Source organism: Lepus europaeus, chromosome 4, assembly GCF_033115175.1.
Source record: "Lepus europaeus isolate LE1 chromosome 4, mLepTim1.pri, whole genome shotgun sequence".
Lineage (NCBI taxonomy): Eukaryota > Metazoa > Chordata > Mammalia > Lagomorpha > Leporidae > Lepus > Lepus europaeus.
In genome coordinates this window covers 109496098-109517698 of record NC_084830.1, presented here as the reverse complement: position 1 = coordinate 109517698, position 21601 = coordinate 109496098, and the positions used below count along the sequence as shown (strand labels likewise).

Genomic DNA, 21601 nt, shown 5'->3' with positions numbered 1-21601 from the left:
TCTAATTACAAGAGGCTTTAGCCTCTTATTAAAGTTGCTAAATCAGGCCTAGATTAGCATTATAATGGCACAGTTTGACATGGAATACTCAAAAGTCAAGTTCGAGGGAAGGGAGGGGTTTTTTGTTGTTGCTTTGAGGAGGGGGCAGTTTCTCCTACCCGCACCCCTCCACAAAATAATAAGGATTAAATGCATGTATAGAAACAAACAAGGAGCAATTTGGGATGCTGGAGAAGGAGTGGAGGTGTCAGCCTAGGATGGTACCCTTAGGCAAGGCAGCTGGTATATGTAAGCCTTTTGTTTATCTGCTACTGGTTTATGTAGCCTTTAGGCCGGCACCAGAAACAATCACTCCTAAAGGGTCAGCTGCTGGTCAGAAGCAAAGTAAGAAAAGATTTTGCGTTCAGACGCGGCAGCCATAATTTCTGTACAGCTGGCACCTGCTACTGGTGCACAGCGTGAAGGTGAAAGGTCAAAGAGGCAGTTGTTCAAAACTCAAGAATGGCTTAAAGGGACTTGTAGATTAATCTGCTTTATTAACTTCTGTATATTAGATAACTATTGCTGTGAATGACAGTACATCTTTTTGAATAAGTCGCATCTCTTTCTCTTTTAAATTAGCTTTTGAGTAATGAATATTAAATAGAAAGCATTTCAGGGGTAATTAAATGAAAACAGAATGATGTCATTTTACAATTATATTTGTATGTTTATGGAATTGGGGAATTACAATGTTTTCCAGTACGCTAAATAGAAAAAATAAAACAACTCTTCCTAGGGAAGAATTTGGAATAAGTCACATGTCCGTTAGCCTTTGTCTCTAAACAAAAAATGTGATACAGTTTGTGAGTTGGCATGGAGTCATTGGGTGCCAGTGGCTTGATTTGGCATTCCCAGGGGCTCCAAATGTTTTCTTTATGAATGAAAGTGACCGCATCTGTCATCGTTTTTTTCTCTACAGTTTAGGACAGTGAGTTTTGCTGTTAGTGTGCAGCAAATGTTCTGAGACTAGCAAAGGAGTTGCAAAAAATGAACAACAGCCATACTTTTTCTTTCACACCCATGTAAAATAGAGAAAACGTTTCCTAAGAGAAAAAGCACAGCCTTACACAGGGTTAGCCCACCAGTAATTAGGCATGCTTTATAACACTCTCACCCAGTAGGGCAAGTGGCAAGCAAGATGGTTTATAGCCTCTGCATTATCAGTGATTGGCATAATTGGCTGTCACTCTAAATTAAGAATAAAAAGAATTCATTAAATTTTAAATGTATCCTTTGTAAAACCTCTGCAAGGAGGACTCCAATCCATAGATTAAATACTGACACCAGTTCTGGGAATGTTTTTAGCAATCTGTGTTCAAAAGAGATGTTTCATCTGTTGACTCTCAGTGGTTTTTGGTTTTGCTTTGCTATGTTTGGTTTTCTTAAGAGTTCTCAGGAAAAGAAAGCCCCGCTGAGGACAGCTGCGTTTTATGCTGCAGGGTACACAGGTAGCAGCTTTCATCCTTATTTCGCAAACATTTTGGGGGGATTTATTTGCACTCCCAACTTTGACACAAGTGCACAGTCTTTCTACTCTCAGCAATTTCTATGACCTAGGAAGGTGACAACTAAGGACGTCCTCCTGGGTGACACCCAAGCCAGCCCAGAACTCACCAGAGGGATCCTAAATGTGTGTGGGTGTCACAGAGTGACTGGTTACTGTCCCCAGGCCCCAACCTGTGACAGAAGTCTTATTTCCTGCAGTGTTTCAGAGACCTGAGAGGCCACTATACGAAAACTTCAGACTCAAACAGAGAATTTTAATAATGAAAACAAATAAGTAACATATGCTAATATCCTCTACTAAGTGCTTTACATATCTTATTTATTTATTTATTTGACAGATAGATTTACAGACAGTGAGAGAGACAAAGAGAAAGGTCTTCCTTCTGCTGGTTCACTCCCCAAATGGCTGCTACGGCCGGCGCACCGCGCTGATCCGAAGCCAGGAGCCAGGTGCTTCTCCTGGTCTCCCATGCAGGTGCAGGGCCCAAGCACTTGGGTCATCCTCCACTGCCTTCCCGGGCCACAGCAGAGAGCTGCACTGGAAGAGGAGCAACTGGGACTTGAACCCGGCACCCATATGGGATGCCGTTGCTGCAGGTGGAGGATTAACCAAGTAAGCCATGGCGCCAGCCCTGCTTTACGTATTTTCTATTTAAGTCTCACAGCTCTGCGAACTAGGTATTTTTATCTCCATTTTATAATCAAAATTTTGTAATTATGGCTCTCAGAAGTCAGATAACTCAGCCAAAATCAAACAGCTAATAAGTAGAAGAACCTGAACCGTTAACCATTATACAACACTGCTGAGTGGCCAGGAACCAGGACTGGCAGGGATAGAAGAGTGGTCACAGGAGATGCGCAACAGTCATTCAGAAATCCCTGATGGAGCCTAGGACTCCTTCCTTTGAGAACTGATCAGACAAGTGGTAGAGAGGCTTGACCCAAGCTGGCTCAGATGGAGTCCTCCTCCCTAGATTTAGCAACCGGCAGTTCAAAGGGGATGGGCAGTCTTTTCATCCTCACCTAGATTGAAGACTTGAAAATCCAAGAGCCTTGGAGCAGCCATTCTGTCTGCCCTGTGCTCAGAAAGGTAGCCAGTCTGCAGGGGGAGACAATGGAAGCAGAAAGACAAGGGGATCTAGAATGAGAGACCAACAGCCCCAGAGAGGAGGGGTGGGAAAGGGGGAGAGACAGAAAGAGTGAAAGATCCTGCCAGCTGCCTATTCACAACTGTAAGCCGTCTCAAGGCCTGACTGTACTTCCTAGACTCGGGTTCCTCTAACTACTCCTTTTAGACCGAAGTTTCCACTGAGGTGGTCTGTGCCCCTATTTACACCCAAAGATTCTTGACTCAGGGATATTGTGAGGACAAAAATGAACCAGTAAGAACAGACTCATCTAACACAAAGGAAGTATCATGGGGCTGGTGTTGTGGTGCTACAGTTTAAACCACTGCATGCAATGCTGGCATCCCATATCAGCGTACCAGTTCAACTACTAGATACTCCACTTCTGGTCCAGCTTCCTGCTAATGAGCCTGATAAGGCAGCAAAGGATGGCCCCAAGTACCTGGGCCCCTGCCATCCATGTGGGAGACACAGATGGAGTTCCAGGCTCTTGACTTCAGACTAGCCCAGACCTGGCTCTTAGGACCATTTAGGGAATGAGCTAGCACATGGAAGACAGCTCTTGTGAGCTCTCTCTCTCTCTTTCTCTCTCTCTCTCTCTCCACTCCCCCCTCTCTTACTCTTTCACTCTCTGTCACTCTGCCTTTCAAATAAATAAATAAATCATTTTTTTAAAAATTTAAGTAAACTGCCAAGAAGGACAACAATGGAAAGTACCAGGCCAAAGAGACTCTTATAGGCCCCAAGGCAACTCACTAGAAAGAAAACCCCACACAAAAGCTCTATGTTAATGCCCATACTTAATATGGCATCTCATTTCAGATGGGACAAAGAAGTTCCATTCAAGGAACTAACAACATCAATTAGAGTTAAGTGCATTTAGGGATGATTTCTCTGAGACTTTTAAGATTGGATAGAAACTACTTGATGGGTGGACACCAAGAGATTAATAAATACTTAGGTTTCATGAGCCTTTGAACCACAGAGACCACATTTTATTCAATTCTGTACCACCAGTGCTTGACACATAGTAGGAGGTCATTAATTCTTTGAGCAATGCTTAGGTGTAAGAAATGAAAGTGGGGGGGCCCTTAGGACAATACATGGCACATAGTAGGTGCTCAGTAACTGTCCTCCTAGCACACAAGAAGAGCTAGTAACAGTCGACGATTGACTTGAAATGTATGCAGGTGAAAGAAACCTTATAACTAGCCAGAAGGATTCACAGTCCCTCCAGAAGCCTAGCCTGTTTTGGATGCTGCACTCTAAGGGCAGGTGTTCCTCCCCAGGCAAATGGTGTACTCTCATCCCACAGAGGGAGGAGGGCCTCCCTCCCCAACCCCATCATCTTCCTGAGCCCCCTGCATTATAGAGAGGCTGCAAACAAATTGACAGAAATCTGGAGGAAAGTAACTCAAGTGATTTAGGAGAATGGAAGGGCTGGCTTATGGGGCCAGATTAAGGAAGCTAAATATGTATAGCTTGCCTAAGTGACAACTAAATGGGGCATTTGATAAGTCTATAAATACTTGGAAGATGTAACTGCCAAGGAGGAAAGGGAATTACTTAGCATGGCACAATGGAGTATTGGCATAATGGGATAATATTAAGAAAGGGAAAATGAAGGTTGAACATCAATAAAAAGCATCCTGACAAAGAGAACCATTCCTGACAGGGGACACTATTAAGTTATGTGCTGTGGGCCAAGGGAAGTGATGGCGGTGCCATTTCTCAGAGTGCTGGCAACAGAGCCAGCAAGACAGCAGCTGGGCAGCGTCCCGACTGAGGCAGGTCACCTGTGTCTGTGGCCTCCCCACCTGGGAACGGGCAAAGCTGTATCTTCTTGGGAGGAATCAGGCGGTCCAGACTTCCCAAAGCTCGGACCCTGTGGGGAAGTGTTCTACCAGCAGTCACTACCACATCACTGCCAGAAAGATCCATTCAGTTTATTTTTTTAAGATTTATTTATTTGGAAAACAGGGTGGGGGGTGTCTTCCGTTTGTGAGTTTACTCCCAAATGGCCACAATGGCCAGGGCTGGGCCAGCCGAAGCCAGCAGCCAGGAGCTTCTTCCAGGTCTCCCATATGGGTGCAGGGGCCCAAGGACTTGGACCATCCTCTGCTCCTTTCCCAAGCACATTAGCAGGGAGCTGGATTGGAAGTGAAGTGGGGTGGGAGGAGGGGAATGGAACCAGGAATGCCAGCACTGCAGGCCAAAGCTTAACCTCCTACACTACAGCGCTGGCCCCAGATCCGTTCTAATGGCAACCATTTCCTGCAGAATAAAATCCATGCTCCCTAGCACATATCACGAGTTTCTTCACAGGTTCTACCTCTGCCTACTTAATCAACCTTATCTGCCACCAGCTGGCCCCATGTACCCTTCCAGTTCCACAGAACTGCTCATCACTGCCCAGACATTTCTCTAAACCCATGCACCTGCTTGCTTTCCTTCTCACCTGACTACATGCCGGACTTTGTGAATTCACTACAAAAGATCCAAGTGTCGCCTCCTCTATGGAGCCATCCCTGCCTGCTCTCAACCCCTAGGCAGAGTTAACATTCTGGTCTCTCAAGATCTCCCGTGCAGACTTCTGTTTCTGGCACTCTAATGTCATTGCTTCTATACTGTGTATCCCCTCCCCCACTAGACTGTGAGCTCTGGGAGGGCTGGCGCTGCGGCTTGTTCATCTGAATAGCCTAGGGGCCTGACACAGCCTGGCCAAGAGAGGTGGTCAGTGAATGTTTGACTAAATCAGCCAAGGAGGTTCTAATCCCAACACTGGAGTCGCTATCATTCTTTGGGCCCCTGATGTGATTATTGAGAGAAAAGAGCTTTCCAACCACAGCAGCGTCTTTGACTCCTCCCCCTGGCCTCTGGGCCAGCACGCTGTGTGCCACTTAGACAACTATAAATACAAATCCTCAAATCTGAAGGGCAGCATGCCATCCTCTGTGGTTTAAATATAAACTCTGATCTTTAATGGGAAGTGCTTTTGAGGGACTCTCTGAATTGTCCACGAAAATATTTTCCCCCATAGTAAGTAAAATAATCCTCCACTGGTGGTTATGGAAATGTTTAGGTCCATCTGACCGAGTCCCTTTAGGAAAGTAGGGAGATGGTAGTGACAGCTGAGAGAGCTTTGAACCCCCTCCTTCGAGAATATTCTATTATGAAATACAATATTCATAACACTCTGATAGCTGCATGAGATGCCCTCGTGCCCTTATGCCTGTGTTGTTTTGTTGTGAAAGACGATATGCATCGGGCAGTGTTGTGATGCCCATTCAGTAGAGTAGCAAACTATTTCCCCACTCCCCTCTTTGAGTTTGAATGGCCTCAAATGTTTCTTATCACTGAATATTTAACATGAACTTGGGCTTATAGTCATCTCTGTCATATATAAATATGCACATAAAAATACAACGGCTAGCATTTGTTTAATTGTGACTTATTCCCAAAGTTAATTGTATCACCCAACTGGTGAACGATGTCCATCTCTCCACTGCATGTAGCATTTGAGGCTCTGAATTAATCTGCGATTTCAGATCAGAATATGTTTCTTGGAAAGATTTCAGTGACTGGGAAGAAAATTGAAATAATGCAGTCAAGGATTTTAACTGTTTCTCTGTCTCTGCTACCATAGCCTTGTGAGGTCCTCGTCATTTCTCCACCGAGCCTTTGCAAGAATAACAAAACTCCTTACCTTGCCTGCAATACTAACCCATAGCTGCCGTTCTCCAAAACCTTACCAGTTACTGTTCTAAATGGCAGAACCTCAGCACATCACTTCCTCCTTTAAAATGCTGTGGAAGCTACCATTTTTTAAAAAAAAATTATCTATCGATTTATCGATCTATCTATCTACCTGAAACTCAGAGTGACCAAGAGAGCTTCCATCTGCTGGTTCACTCCTCACATGCCCACAAATCGCAGCTGGGACTGAGCCAGGCCGAAGCCAGGAGCCAGAATTCCATCCTGGTCTCCCATGCAGGTGGCAGGGACTCAGATGCTTGAGCCATCATCTGCTGCTCCCCAGACACATTAGCAGGGAGCTGGATCAGAAGCAGAGTAGCTGAGACTTAAACCCACGCTCCATTATGGGATACAGATGTCACGGATGGAAGCTTAACCCGTTGTACCACAATGTCTGCTCCGAAGGCCTGGTCCAAATTCATTCTGTACCTCACAGGGCATAAAAGGCCTTTTGTAGCCTGGATTCAGCCCGTTCTTCTGCTCCTCACCCTTAGCTCTGCTCCCTGTTACTCAAAAAGTCTCTCTCAGGTTTCCTGTGGAGGCTATTCATTCCTCAGAATTGCAAAACTCTGTCCCTAGTGCCTTTTCCTATTTTATTTCCTCTTCCTAGTATGTCCACCTTCCTGGGTGATGCTCTAATCATCTTAAAAGGTTCAACTTAACTCTCCCTATCCTGTGAAGATGGGCTTGTCCCTGTAGACGGAATCATAGCACGTGTGCCTTTGCCTGGTCTTTGTCAAGCTGGTGTACATCTACCTGCCTGTTTGGGGGCCCCTCAAAGGCTGTTTCTAGAGACCATTAAAGGTTCTAGAATCCGACCACCTGAAAGTCATTTACCAGGCAGTAGGAACTAGAAGAGTCACTTGAGTAAAAATTAGGAAGAAATGACTATGGGAGTCGAAAGTTATTCCTCAACATACAGATTTTCCCAACAATTCTACCTAGAGGACATTTAGGAGGGGTTTTGACCAGTCGTGCTTAATTTTTACATCAAATGGAAGCGTGTTCTGTTTGGTGTTGGCAAGATAAGAGTGCGAAAGAGTTCCCCAAATAGTGCTGAGTGGCAAACCCTGCAGCCTTCCAGTGCCCCAGGTTTTCTGGTTTTATTTTAATGCAGCAAGCTGCTTTATGAGATCTGCAGCCACTTGAAATATGATTTACTACTCATAAAAAGTTTCAAATGGATAATGAAGATTCAAGAATGAGACTCTCAGTGTAGTGTAGTCAATTCTGTTGCTGGTGCTCTCCAGTACATCTCTGCCATTGAAATGAATTATTTATTATAATTTATTTCAACCCTGGAAAATAAAACTGTTTGCATTGTGATGTGTGCTGTAACGTTCAGAACAGACACATTACATGGAGTACTCTCAATTAATTAATCCTGAGCTCTCACTCTAACTTTATCATCTTTCTTATAAGCTGGAAGACTGGCATGTGATTTTCCCTCCCAATAAACTATGATTAAAATGAATGTTTTGAGAACTAGGGGTAAAGTCAGTAATGGAGAAAATTGTAACCACAGCAAAACTAGGTTGTGTTTCCTTTCAATTTCACAGTGGATGGAAAGGTTTTTAAATATCTAAGACAATTTATCACTAGGAGTAAAAGCTTTCCTTATCTTTATATAAGGGGTGGGTGGCAGAGGAGGGTGCTGTTAGTTTGGAAGTGGGGGCGCACAGAGCTAACATATGACCGACCAGTGCCAGCTGAGTTTGCTGGTCCTGCAGTGCCTTTGAGGTGAGAAGCTATTTTGATTTTAACCTAGCATTGTTCAAGGCCAAGGAGACCAGACTCCCAGGTGACTGCAGGGGTGACTGGCTCACCGGTAATTGATGGCAGTCTTGTTTCTGTAGAAGAGGCTCATCTCTTCTTGCATTTCATTTGCCTTTTTTTTTTTACATTTAAAATGCTAAATACTTCTATTATGAGGCTGCAAAAACACTATAAGCATTTAGGAATGTGCTTAATATGTACAGATATTTTTAAAATTTAATGTAACTTAGATGGTGGGGCTTAGTTAATCTAGACAGGAAAATACAACTAAATATATGCTTATTTGTCCATTCGTTCATTTTTCATAACATTCCACTAGTATCACACAGGTAGACATCAGACGACGAGAGCAATTGATTCCTTTTCCCTAAAGATGACTAGTATCTAATTTGAGCAGGATCACATTTCAATATCTGCTGTGCACATGGCCTCAGGAACAACACTCGGTAATGACAGAAACTCCCTGACTTCCACTAGCGCTGAACCCTGGAAGGGCAGCATTCAGATTCTCCCTGATCCTGCACCCCCACCCCGGGTGGAGGGCTCTGGAGAAATCACTGGAGGTGGGTAGATGCTGCTTGTTCAAACTCCGTCACACCAGCCAGGCAAGCAGTCATGGATTAGGTGTTTGCTTTGTTTTTGTTTGTTTGTTTTTGTTGTTTTTCTGTTGGGAGGGCCAACCATAACCTTCCTTGCTTACTGGCCTCTGAAAGCCAATTACACAATTGCACATGCCAGAGGATTGTTGAGAGATTGCTATGATATTATTGGTTGTTCCTCAAAACATCACCCACTCATTCCATCAAAGTCAGTCTCGCCTAGCAGAGGACTTCGGGTCCTTTGCATCAGGGCGGTCAGAGTCACGGGGGAAGATCAGCAGATGAAGGCAGATGAAGGCACCTCATCCTGCAGTGCAGACCCACTTGGGCATAGGCCTCATCGTCTTGTCTTTGTTCTCCCTACCCCCACCTCCACCACCTCCCCCATTACAGATCCAGGCGTGGTGTTGCTTTGTCTTTGGTCTCTCCATTTTTCTTTCTTTAGTATGTTCTTCCCTTGTCTAAATCAAAGCCTCCTTTTCAATCTTTCTTTGCTACCACCTTTTAAACAAGGGGGTGGAATGTTTTCATGTATTTCATACAACTTTATGGGATATTTTTAGTTATACTACTCAGTGTGCTCAAACATTAGTAATGAAAAGAATTCACTTTATCAGGAGTATTTTAACTCAGAGGAAATTAGTTTAATTTACTAATGTGTTCTATGATGTTAATTTAAATTGCTGTGGATATGCTAGCCTTGATAAGAGGGAAACCATTAATTTTTATAAAAATGTTCAATGGACCATTTTCTAGAGACAATCTATTAATTAAGTCTGACGTTGCTCATCTTGAGAGTCTGAAAATATGTTCACCAAATTTAAAGAAATCTCCAGGTGGGAAGCAGGAGGGGCTGCTGAGCGCTCCCCAGGTACCACTGCCCTGGATTCTAGTCACAGACATTTCAGTGGCTGCCTGGCTCAGCAGCAGGTGGCAGGGTGACGGAGGAGAGCCTCCGCAGGTGGAGGAGTGAGCCTTCCCTCTCCCACCAGCAGTCTTCCAGAAGTCGACAGAAGAGCCGGTCTTGCTGCTCACTCACCACTGCTGGCACAGACAGCCCCAGGGCGCAGGCAGCAGGCTGGCTTGATGGGACGCGGGCAGCCTCTGCACGTGGCCTGCTTCAGCATTGCGGCCTGCGGTGGCAGGGCCTTGAGCAAGTCAGGTTCTTAGTCTACACAGTGGGGATGATCCCTGCTTTCCAGGATTAGTTGAGGATTAGAGACGATGTGTGCAAGTGCCTTAGCATGCCGAGCGCCCAGAAGACTCTCCAGAAATGAGAGCTGTTCTTATTGCTGGGTACTGAGAAAACTCAGGCACAGCTTACTCTTGGGCGGAAGTGCTTGTCCTGAAGGAGATGGTGCCTCAGCCTTGAGTCTGTAACCCGGAACCCCGCAGGACGGTTCTCTGGGAGCTGCTGGCTCTTAGGACAGCAGTAGCTTGGAAGAATTCGAAGACTCTGCACCTAAAACAAGAAATGAGCAATGTGTCGGTTCAGATATTTTAATCATTTCAAGTTTTAGCCTTCGATTAAGGCCAGAACTTCTCTATTTTCTGTACAGTCCCCTCTCCGCTCTTTAGCTCTTGACAGACACTTAAGTCATTCTTTTCCATTCATCACGTATTTCTTTCATTCAGTAGTTGTTTCCTGAGCCTCTGATAGGTGTCAGATGCCTTTCTGGGCACTGGGGACAGAGTGACAAGAAGTCCTACGTGATCCCAGCACCACAGGTGTCTGCAGATTAGTAAACCCATCTCACCTCACCCTGCACGCATCCAAACCGGCTGTCTTCAGCCCGTCAGCTTCTGCTCGCTCAGTCTCCACTCACAGCTCTCCGCGCAGCCTGCCATGCCCAGCTCCTGGACCCACTGGACCTCCACCTCCTTTAGAACAAGTATGTGCTTGCCAGTATGTGAAGCATCCGGCCCAAACCACATCTCCACGTCAGCACTTGTAGTGAGAGCATTTCGTCACCACATGGCCATGGAGGAGGGATGACCCAGCACGTTTGGGTAGGAAGGTAGTCTCCTTTGTTTTGTGCTAGAGCTTTACATCCCATGTGAGGGTGGAAGAGTAGGAGAAGGGCCAGAGAGTGAACAGAGAAGTACTCCGGGTAACACACCACCTTGTATTTCTCCAGGCCAGATACATGTGAGGTATTTTGTGTTTTATTTAGAAGACTACAAGTTTTCAGGACAAAGAAATGCTCTCATTCCAAATCCTTCCTGATACGTGTACCAGACCAGTGAGAGATGCTTTCTGGCCTTTTTCCCATTTTAGATTATTTTGTTGATTGCAGCTCCCAGTGAAGTCAGATAATTGTGAGGCAACCATAATCTCATTGGTCTATATCTAATGAAGACAAGAGTTGGAGTACTTGCTTAAGTCACGTAATTCCATTGGGTTAACCAAGGGAAGGCAGCCACAGTTGTGATCAAAAAACATCACATTGAATTGTTATGTGGCAGATGCGACACAAAATGCTTGATATACAACAGCACGTCATTCCTCACATAGTCCGTCAGATAGGTGTTGTGGTCCCCATGGTAAGTTAAGGAAGTGAAGGCTCAGAGAACGGAATTGATTTGCCCAGGGTTGCCAGTTAAGTGACTCAAGTCTGCCTGCCTCCAAAGCTTGTGCCTACCACATTGGGTTGATTTCTCTTCACTAAGAGAAATTCCTACAAAGTCCTGTGGGAAGAAGGAACGAGATTGAGGTGACACCTGAGGCAGTGTGGGATATGGTTTCCTAAGTGGACCAAGTCATCCAGTTCTCCTTCCCAGATGGCCCTCCCCTCCTTTGGTAGAACAGCTGCTTAGGCTACTGCAGCAGATAACATATGGCTGGGGACACAAGCCCTGGAAACTAGAGCCCGGCTTGGGCAAATGAGAAGTGGCCTTTGCACCACCCCTGATGCTGTGTTGAGCATGAGCAGAAGCTGAGGGAGTGGAGCCCTGGCTCGTGCAGCCACTCCTTGTACCAAATACGTCAGCACCTGTGACACCGCATAGAGTTGTCACGAGTACTCTCAGTGTTCATTTATTTGTACTGTTTCCTTTTTTTTTTTTTTTTTTTTGGATAGGCAGAGTTAGACAGTGAGAGAGCGAGATCAGAGAGAAAGGTCTTCCTTCCGTTGGTTCACTCCCCAAATGGCCGCTACAGCCAGCACTGCGCCAATCCGAAGCCAGGAGCCAGGTGCTTCTCCTGGTCTCCCATGCAGGTGCAGGGCCCAAGCACTTGGGCCATCCTCCACTGCCTTCTCGGGCCACAGCAGAGAGCTGGCCTGGAAGAGGAGCAACTGGGACAGAATCCGGCGCCCCAACCAGGACTAGAACCCAGGGTGCCGGTGCCACAGGCGGAGGATTAGCCTAGTGAGCCGCGGGGCCAGCCTATTTGTGCTGTTAACCATAGAAAGCACCACCAGAGAGCCCACATTACCTGGGAAGGGTTCTATGCGGAAGTGTGGCACACAGTGTTCTTCCTGGGGAAGAAGGGGCCCTTCTCCTAGGAACTTTGCCCCACTGGTTGAGCTGTTTTCTCCTATGCCCCACTCTAGGATTATTAGAAAAAATCATTCTGGAAACGGGCTGCCATGTCAATGCCATTTCAGCAGATTGCTCACTACTTCTCATATTTCCAGAAGAGTAAAAATGAAAAAAAAAATCATCCATTTTAGCCAATTTTATTTTTAGAAAAGTATTTTATTCAAACATCCCCTTACTTATTACAGACATAAATACATGCATTCAGACAAATGAATACACAGGAGAACCGTATAAAGTAATTGGCACATCACTTCAGGATGCTTTGTCAGTTACTGGAGGAATTTGGTGCCTGTAACTTTAATCTTTTCCATTAAAATATCCATTCTGCCTTCAGATTGTGAAGCCCATAATATTTTAGACTGTCTCCCTGGATCTGTTAGTTTTGCTTGTCAATTTAATTTGTGGCACTATGACTTCGAGTGGCTTGTTAGATTGAACACGAAGGCATGTGATCTGCAAATGATGTTCGACACACCAGGCTTGAGCCCTAGCCTCTCCCCGGAGAGACTGGACATACCAGGAAGATGGAGTTGGCAGATTTCCTTTGCAGCCAGCCTTATTGTCGTGATGATGGTGATCTATGGAATGGCAGCCGTTGAGAGCGGCAGAGAAGCTCATTACTGTTGTTATTATATACCTTGAGTGTCTACAGCACATTATACTCTTTGCAGCACTTTTTATATGCCCCATCTCATTTGATTCTTAGAGCTTTCCTTGTGCTAGATTATTATCCCCCTCTTTCTAGTTAATGAAACCGAGACACACAGAGTTTCAGTAACTTGCCTGAGATCACAGGGTAAATTGGATTTCAAAAAATGCCAGAGGACAAGAGCAAATGTATTCCAAAGCCAGCCAGGTCACCAGAGCCCAGTCAAGGCAGTGTGTGTGGTGGTCTTTGCCACATAATTGCCATTTCCCCTGCCCTTCTCTGCAGAAAGGAGCTGTAGAGCTGTGCGGACAGAAGGGCTACAGGTGAGAGATTAAAAAGTCTGGGCCGGCACTGTGGTGCAGCCGGTTAACGCCCTGGCCTGAAGCACAGGCATCCCATATGGGCGCCGGTTCAAGACCTGGCTGCTCCGCTTCCCATCCAGCTCTCTGCTATGGCCTGGGAAAGCAGTGGAAGATGGCCCAAGTTCTTGGGCCCCTGCACCTGCGTGGGAGACCCGGAGGAAGCTCCTAGCTCCTGGCTTCGGATTGGCGCAGCTCCGGCCATTGCGGCCAATTGGGGAGTGAACCAGCGAATGGAAGACTTTTCTCTCTCTCTCTCTCTTTTGCTCTCTCTCTCTCTCTCTCTCTCTCTCTCTCCTCTCTGTCTCTCTCTCTCTCTGCCTCTCCTCTCTCTGTGTAACTCTGACTTTCAAGTAAAACAAATAAATCTTAAAAAAAAAAAAAAAGTCCAAGAAGCAGGGGCGGGCGTTTGGCCTAGCAGTTAAGACGCCAGATGGGATGCCACATCCCGTGTCAGAGTGCCTGGGTTCTATACCAGCTCTGCTCCTGATCCGAGCTGCCTGCTGCCGTCCGCCTGGGAAGCAGCACAGGGTGGCTCAACTGTTGGGCCCCTGCTGACCAAATGGGAGACCTGGATTGAGTTCCTGCCTCCCAGCTGTTGTAGTATTTAGGAAGAGAACCAACAGATGGGATCATCTCTCTGCCTCTCTCAAATAAGTAAAATAATTTTTTTCAACAGTTGAGGACTTTTAATCTGTCCTAAAGTGACTGAAGCAAAAATCATAATAAAACATTTGATTTTCCTTTACAAGCCCAAATGCAAAAAAAGAAAAATGGGGGGCACAAAAAACTGTAGGGAAAAATGGTTTTGTAAAAGGAGTGAAGCAATATGAATTCAGAGCTTAAAGAGAAGTGTTAGCTCTATCGCTCATCTCTAAAATGTTTATATGACTATCCAGCCAGCACCAACAGGGTTTCGCCCTTGAAGTTACCTTTACAGGTTTCCAAGTAAACTACAGGTCTGAAAATAAATTTAAAAAGAATCCAGGGGCCAACGCCGTGGCACACTAGGTTAACCCTCTGCCTGCGGCGCCAGCATCCCATATGGGTACCGGTTCTAGTCCCGGTTGCTCCTCTTCCACTCCAGCTCTCTTCTGAGGCCCGGGAAGGCAGTGGAGGATGGCCCAAGTGCTTGGGCCCTGCACCTGCATGGGAGACCAGGAGGAAGCACCTGGCTCCTGGCTGTTGCAGCCACTTGGGGAGTGAACCAACGAAGGGAAGACCTTTCTCTGTCTCTCTCTCTCTCACTGTCTGTGACTCTACCTGTCAAATAAATGAGTAAAAATCTTTAAAAAAAAAAAAAAAAAAAAGAATCCGAGAACCAGAAACTGTGTCATCAGCTCCACACCTCCCCCCGGCCTCCCTCCTTTGTGGCACCTTCACAGCTCCCAGTCTGCCTGTCCCGGAGGGCTCTCCCTGAGATGCTGGTCTGAGCACATCTGCCCAGCCATCACCAGCTCCCGCTACTGAAGACTTCAGACTCCCCTGCGTGGCCCTCCCTTCCCACTCGCCGCTCCATTGTCATGCACACTGAGTTCGGAGCCTTGAGGACCCACTCCCGTCCACTCCCACCCTCCTTGGGTGCTGCTTGCTCTGCTTCGGACACGCGGGTGTTGACCTGCAGTGCCACCTTCTGTCCCCTCCTCAAGGCCCCAGCGGCACTCCTCCCTCCCCTGCACGCCCACAGCACTCTGCCCAGCCCTGTTTCCCTTAACTTCTGCCCAGCGTGGTCTCTCCCAGGATGCGTCAGGCTCCTTAGGGGCAGACGTCATGGTACATGGCTGGACTCTCCTATCTCCTCACTGTGGAATCTTTAAGAGAAAGGTTGACTATGGAGTGAGTGAGTGAGTGAGTGAATTAGTGATTGAAGAATGAGAATACAGCCTGAGCCAGCAGGACATTTGACATTGTAAGGCCACGTGAAATGTGGCCCATTCCTCGCTCTCAGAGCTGTTGGCCGCCATGGCATGACCTCTTAGGTGAAATGAGAGGGGGGTGGGAAGGTGAACTGGGCCTTTGCCTGGTACCCAGAGAGGAAAGCCTGTCAGGGTTGAGAGGCGGGGACTGATGCTCTGACTTCCGCCCACCCCCAAGTTTCCCTCAGACGCCTTTGATGGTGGAAATTGTTCCTTGGAGAGCTGGGGGCTTTGGCAAGGGTTCCCACAGGCAGCAATGTTGGCTTCCAGAGGCAAAGCTGTTTGTCCGGGAAGAGCCCTCATGGCCATTAGCAAGACGGGGTGAGTTAGGGGTCAGAAGGTGAGATTATTAAAGGCTTGGGGTTAGGGGAGCTCCGGGGCGAGGCATCTCAGGCTTCACGTGGCCATGTCTTGCAGATGATGTCCGTGCTCATGAACACCATTGTCTTCGAAGACTGTCGGAACCAGTGGTCGGTGTCCAGGCCTCTCCTGGCGCTCATCCTGCTCGACGAGAAGGTAAGAGTGGGAACTGGGAGGTCCACAGGAGGAAAGAGAAGCCACGCCCCGAGCTGAGCTGTGGCAGTGGAGGACACAGGAGCAGAGCTGGCTGGGTTTCAGCCAGGACATTGTCCGCTCTGGGGCAGGGCTGCCTTGTCCCACAGAAGGCTGGTCTTCAGTCGCACAGTCCTCCAGAGTGGCTCTTCAGGAACCCAGATAGAGCCCTGGTGCAAGAGGGAGGCTGGTTTGCTCAAGAGGATCCTCTCTTCCCTTCCCCATTCCAGGGGGATTCCGAGCCACAACCATTTGCCTCCTCCCTTGGCCTCCTTTTATACCCTGGACCTCCACTCCCTAGATGGTGGCAGCAGCAGCCCATCAGGGACTCATCCACACAGCCAGCACCCTCCCTGTAGGGAGCGCACGACTCCAGCTCCTTAGGTGCGCTCGCCAGCCTGGGCTTCCTCCCAGGCCTCCCCAGCTCCCTCCACAACCCACCCTGCCTCCCCAGCAGTCAGCAGGAACAGTGCATTACTGCTTGGGAGAATGAATTGTCTATACAATAAGATAGTACTGGGGAAAAGACAGTGAGATTAGAGGCAGCCGCATACATTAAAATTCAAACGAAAATCCCAGCCTTGGAAGGAAACTAATAGAAGAAGAAAATATATCAAAAAGAGAAGAGCTGTCTCATCACTCACCTGTGCTGAAGTATCCAATTTTAGCCACATTCAATAGCACTGTCATTCATCTTCCCTCAGTGTTATTGTGATTTAAATCCAAGCTCTATAAAAGAGAGCAGTTCTTTTAAAATGATTGAGAGGGAATAAGGGCAAATTCAGTGTTTAGAAAAAGCTTATGACATCACAATATTATACTTTACTGATGGAGGCAATATTTCATGGTTTGGGATGAAAAACTAATAATTTTCTATTTGGTGTGAGTCACTGCATCATTATAAAAGGGAAAAATAAGTAGTTTTGTGCATTCCCAATCTTGTTCAGGAAGACACTGTGGCTTAAGTGTAATGCCTCTGATATATAGTAGTTAAGTATTAGTCTGACTACATATTAATTATGTGTGTTTTTTGATGTGAGCTGTTTTAATGTATGATGGAAATTAAATATCAGGCTGCTTGGGCTTGGAAGGATAAACACCAGGCTGGCAAAATGGTGTCTTTGTGCTGAAATTAGGCTGTTTCCAGTGATGAGGAGCTAGCTTAGCGTCAGAGCCCAGCAGAGGAGAAGGCGCTGTGCAGTTGTTTGTGACCAGGCGTGACAGCTGATTTCCTTGGTGTCAGAAAGCTCTCCCAGAACCAAGCAAGCCCCTCCAGTACCCGCCTCAGAGCAGACCCATTCCAGCTCGCGAAGACAGAGACTTGGAACGCAGCCCAGAGTTGCTTGCCGACTGGCTCGCTGAGGCCAGGGAAGATGCTGAAGCATGAGGGAGCCCCCAGGCCTTGCCTTCAGTCACCCAAGGAGCTCCCTGGGCGTGTTTCGTTAAGCACTTCCCCTCGGCCTGCGGGGCCCTCCCTCTTCCAGCCTTGCTGTGACTAGTGGAGGTGAGAGCCAGGGAGACCATGCGTTCGGGGTCCCACCGAGGAGGCAAGGACGCCATCAGCCCAAACAGTGGCAACAGGACAGTTACAGTGAGAGATTTTTGTGGGAAGGGATAATACAATTTATGCCTGGGAATATCTCTTGCTTGGGTTTTCTCTAAGAGCTTACGGATCAACAGTGTGGATCTGGACAAAAGTCCCCCTGAGCGAGGCCTGAGTAGATTGGAGCTGCTCCTGCCCTGCCTGCCACGGTGTCCTCTAGGCCAGGGTTGGAGTCAGAGCTCTGATGCCTTCCGTCTCCCAACAGTATTTCAGTGAACTGAGAGCAAGCCTGATAAACAGCCAGTCACTCCCCAAGCAGGAGGTCCTTGCCCAGTGCTTCAGGAATCTGATGGAAGGAGTGGAGCAGAACCTGTCCATCAAGAACAGAGACAGGTGAGCATTGCCTAGTGGGGCATCTCTGGGGTGGTGGACTTGGCCAGTTTGTTGAGAATAACTGGATTGTGCTTAACACAGCCCACACATTGATGTGGCTCTTCTGTTACACACATCCTAGGACCCTGGACTCGCATCCGTTGCATTCAGTGAATATTATTGGATAGTTGCTTTCTTCCAGGCAACATGCTAGCACTATCCAGGCGCGCAGAGATCACTGAAATGCGGCCTTTGCCCTTATGGAATTTACAATTTAGGAGGCGAGAGAACTGTAATGGAAAGGATCAAAAGAGGGGAAGCTCAGACCTGCTGCAGAAGATGGACGAGGAGAGACTGTGGCGTTTGGACAAGATCAGGCTTTGCAGGCAGCGGACCTAGCTGTGTTTCTGCCCGCCCCCTGTGTGTGTGGCAGCAAGGCAGTCAGCTACGGTGCTCCTCAGTGTCCTCACCAGCAAAGGGGGGATGAGTGTTTAAATGACAGATGTGGGGAAGCAGGCACCTGGGACAGGTGGCCCGCAGTAGGTGTTAACTGCTTCCTGGGCACGTCCTTTACTGTTGCAGCTGCCAGGAAGGTGTAAATGACAGGAACCCTACCTTACCAGCAAGGCCTGAACTCAGTCCCTGAGGTCACAAAACTTACGTGCAGACATTGGATTGGCAGGCCCCTGCCCTCATGTGGTTTACATTCTAATGGAGGATACAGACGTCAGTGAATATCAGAGAAGGAAAAGCTGCCTACATCATCCGTTTATAAATGTGGGCAGGGGCCGGCGCCATGGCTCACTTGGCTAATCCTCCGCTTGCAGCACCGGCACCCCAGGTTCTAGTTCCGGTTGCTGCTCTTCCAGTCCAGCTCTCTGCTGTGGCCCGGGAGGGCAATGGAGGATGGCCCAAGTGCTTGGGCCCTTAACCCGCGTGGGAGACCAGAAGGAAGTACCTGGTTCCTAGCTTCGGATCAGTGCAGCGCGCATTTGGGGGGTGAACCAACGGAAAAGGAAGACCTTTCTCTCTGTCTCTTCTCTCTCTCACTGTCCACTCTGCCTGTCAAAAAAAAAAAAAAAAAAAAATGTGGGCTGGCACCAAGGCTCAATAGGCTAATCCTCCGCCTGCGGCGCCAGCACACTGGGTTCTAGTTTCGGTCGGGGCCCCAGATTCTGTCCCGGTTGCCCCCCTTCCAGGCCAGTTCTCTGCTATGGCCCCGGGAAGGCAGTGGAGGATGGCCCAAGTCCTTGGGCCGTGCACCCACATGGGAGACCAGGAGAAGCACATGGCTCCTGGCTTCAGATCAGCGCGGCGCACCGGCCGCAGCAGCCATTGGAGGGTGAACCAACAGCAAAAGGAAGACCTTTCTCTCTGTCTCTCTCTCACTATCCACTCTGCCTGTCAAAAAAAAAAAAAAAAAAAAAAAAAAATGTGGGCAAGCGTTTGCAGTGCAAATCCTCAGTCATCCCAGTTGCCACACTGTGTCCTGGAGTCAGCAGCCCGGGCTGTGGTGATCCAAGGCCATGGCCTCTGAAGACATGTTCATTGCACTCTCTCTTCGATCCTCTGTCAGGCAGAAAGGGGCAACCCCGGAAGTCTGCAGAGGAGACTTGAAGAATGCGGAACAACACGGGGGCGGGGGTGGGGAGCTCACCTGAGGCTCAGAAAGCTGAGTGTCACTACCTGCACTGCTCCGTGAAATGGTGTCAGGCAGTCCTCCCAGCTTAATGAGAACCAAAGCCAGCAAGGACTGACCGTTCTCTTTGTGCCAGGCACTGCTGAGCACTCCCAGGCACTGTCTCAGCTGATGCAGTGAATTCTCACTTCCTACAGTCCTTGGAGGTAGCTACTCGTGTTAGGCACCAAGGCAAGAAGTCAAGGATTCATCAGAGTGGCCTAGCTGGGAAGCAGTAGAGGCAGCCCAACCAGTGCCCTCTCCTGTGCAGTTTTCTCGTCAGTAAAATGAGGATGCTGCTGCCCACTTCCGGGGAGACTTGCAATGATAAATGAGTTTATATGTCAACTGAATCAGTGCTTGGCACATAAATTTCGGCTGTTTTCTTTATACTCCTTACCATCTACGTGTAATTGGACTTTTAAAGAAAATGTTTTCAACTTTAGAAGTACAAAATATAGCCCTCAGTATGGGCAGGGTGGAGTTGGTGGCAGTCCTTGTTTTCTGGGGAGCAGGGGTGGGCGGTGCTGGTGGGGAAACAGTCATTGGCCTGGAAAGAGCTCAGCTGCCCCCTGGAGCCTCCCTCCAAGCCAAGCCCTCCAAGGTCCTGAACTCCTCAGTGGCCGTCTCGTCCAGAGGTTCAGACGCTCGGGGACCCACTGCTTCCCTTCTCCTCTCTCCGTAGGTTCACCCAGAACCTCTCTGTCTTCAGAAGAGATGTGGCAGAGGCCCTGCGCTGTGACGGCAGCACTGAACCCTGCAGTCTGGACATGATGAGCTGACCCAAGCCAATCAGCCTTCATCAGGAGACTCTTGGTGGGCCGGGTCTCAGGACAGTGACGCTGGCTAGCCCCAGAAAATCTATTTTTCAAGCAAATAACAACAAAAGCCCTATCTTTTTATAAGTCTGGCCTAATTATAAGAATGTATAATAGTGCACAATGTAAATTCAGTCTATGCTCTGAAAAAGCGTAAGATGTGTTTTCAGTCTTTCTACCAGATATCATTTTCTTTGTTCTCCAAACGCTCTGAAAGGATGTAAAAACAGTATTTAACCAAAGAACGTAATAAACCGGGTTTGCGCCCACGTGTGCACTAGTTAATGGGCCTGCAATCAAGGTTGTCAATTTGTTGGAGATGCAGCCTTCAACATGGATCCTGAATTGAGACAAATGCCAGTTGAACCTGTTACATTAGTAGTGGGTTTCGAGTTTGGAAGAAGCAGTGTCGGGGACTCTGGGCTGTGGGCATTTAGAACAAGCCTGGGAGCGCTGCAGAACCTCCCACAGGACCACACACAGGCCTCTCTGTCTCAGCACCATCTGATAAAGTTGAGAGACAGTAACACAATTAAATGACTTACAAACGACGTTTGCTTTTCGCTGGCATAAATCTGAAGTGGTTCAGTCTAGAAGAATTAAGCTGTGCAATTACTGCCTGCAGAGAGATTGCTTCAGAGTCATATAGCACCAGGAAGAAGTTCTGGGTAGTGCCAGCACCCAGTCCTTCTACCTGCGTGGAATTTTTAAGAGAAGATGAAGGAGGCCAGCGCCGCGGCTCAATAGGCTAATCCTCCGCCTTGCGGCGCCGGCACACCGGGTTCTAGTCCCGGTCAGGGCCCCGGATTCTGTCCCGGTTGCCCCTCTTCCAGGCCAGCTCTCTGCTGTGGCCAGGGAGTGCAGTGGAGGATGGCCCAAGTGCTTGGGCCCTGCACCCCATGGGAGACCAGGATAGGCACCTGGCTCCTGCCATCGGATCAGCGCGGTGCGCCGGCCGCAGCGCGCCAACCGCGGCGGCCATTGGAGGGTGAACCAACGGCAAAAGGAAGACCTTTCTCTCTCTCTCTCTCTCACTGTCCACTCTGCCTGTCAAAAAAAAAAAAAAAAAGAGAGAGAAGATGAAGGTAACTAATTAAAACACAGTGTTTGGAGCATCTCTTTCTTCTTAGGCTACCCTAAGGATACAGTTCTAGGTGCTAATTCAGGAGCAGCCAGTTTCCACCTCACCACAACAACTCTTAGTACCACTGGGATTGGCCCTCACCCATCCCAGGACAGGAAGAATGAGAAACACTGGCACCGATCTGAGATTGCCACTGTCAAAAGGCTGTCACCCCAGTGCTCTGCCCTCACGGTTTCAGACTTATAGCAAAGATTGTACCCTTTCTTTCTGATAAGACGTGA

General features: G+C 47.9%; 1 protein-coding gene across 5 annotated transcripts in view; it reads left to right on the top strand.

Annotated features, from left to right (window-relative positions):
• The window catches only part of RANBP17 (RAN binding protein 17), a 364714-nt gene extending 343984 nt beyond the window's left edge, over nucleotides 1-20730 (top strand). For 2 of the 5 annotated variants that reach the window (XM_062188701.1, XM_062188698.1), the window contains 3 exons: nucleotides 15691-15789; nucleotides 17634-17761; nucleotides 20104-20730. In XM_062188701.1, coding sequence (XP_062044685.1) covers nucleotides 15691-15789; nucleotides 17634-17761; nucleotides 20104-20200 — 324 coding nt within the window. In that variant the 3' untranslated portion in view covers nucleotides 20201-20730. The remainder of the gene's footprint in view (nucleotides 1-15690; nucleotides 15790-17633; nucleotides 17762-20103) is intronic. The other 3 variants (XM_062188700.1, XM_062188697.1, XM_062188699.1) reach the window with 2 other exon arrangements.
• Nucleotides 20731-21601: the final 871 nt, after the last annotated feature.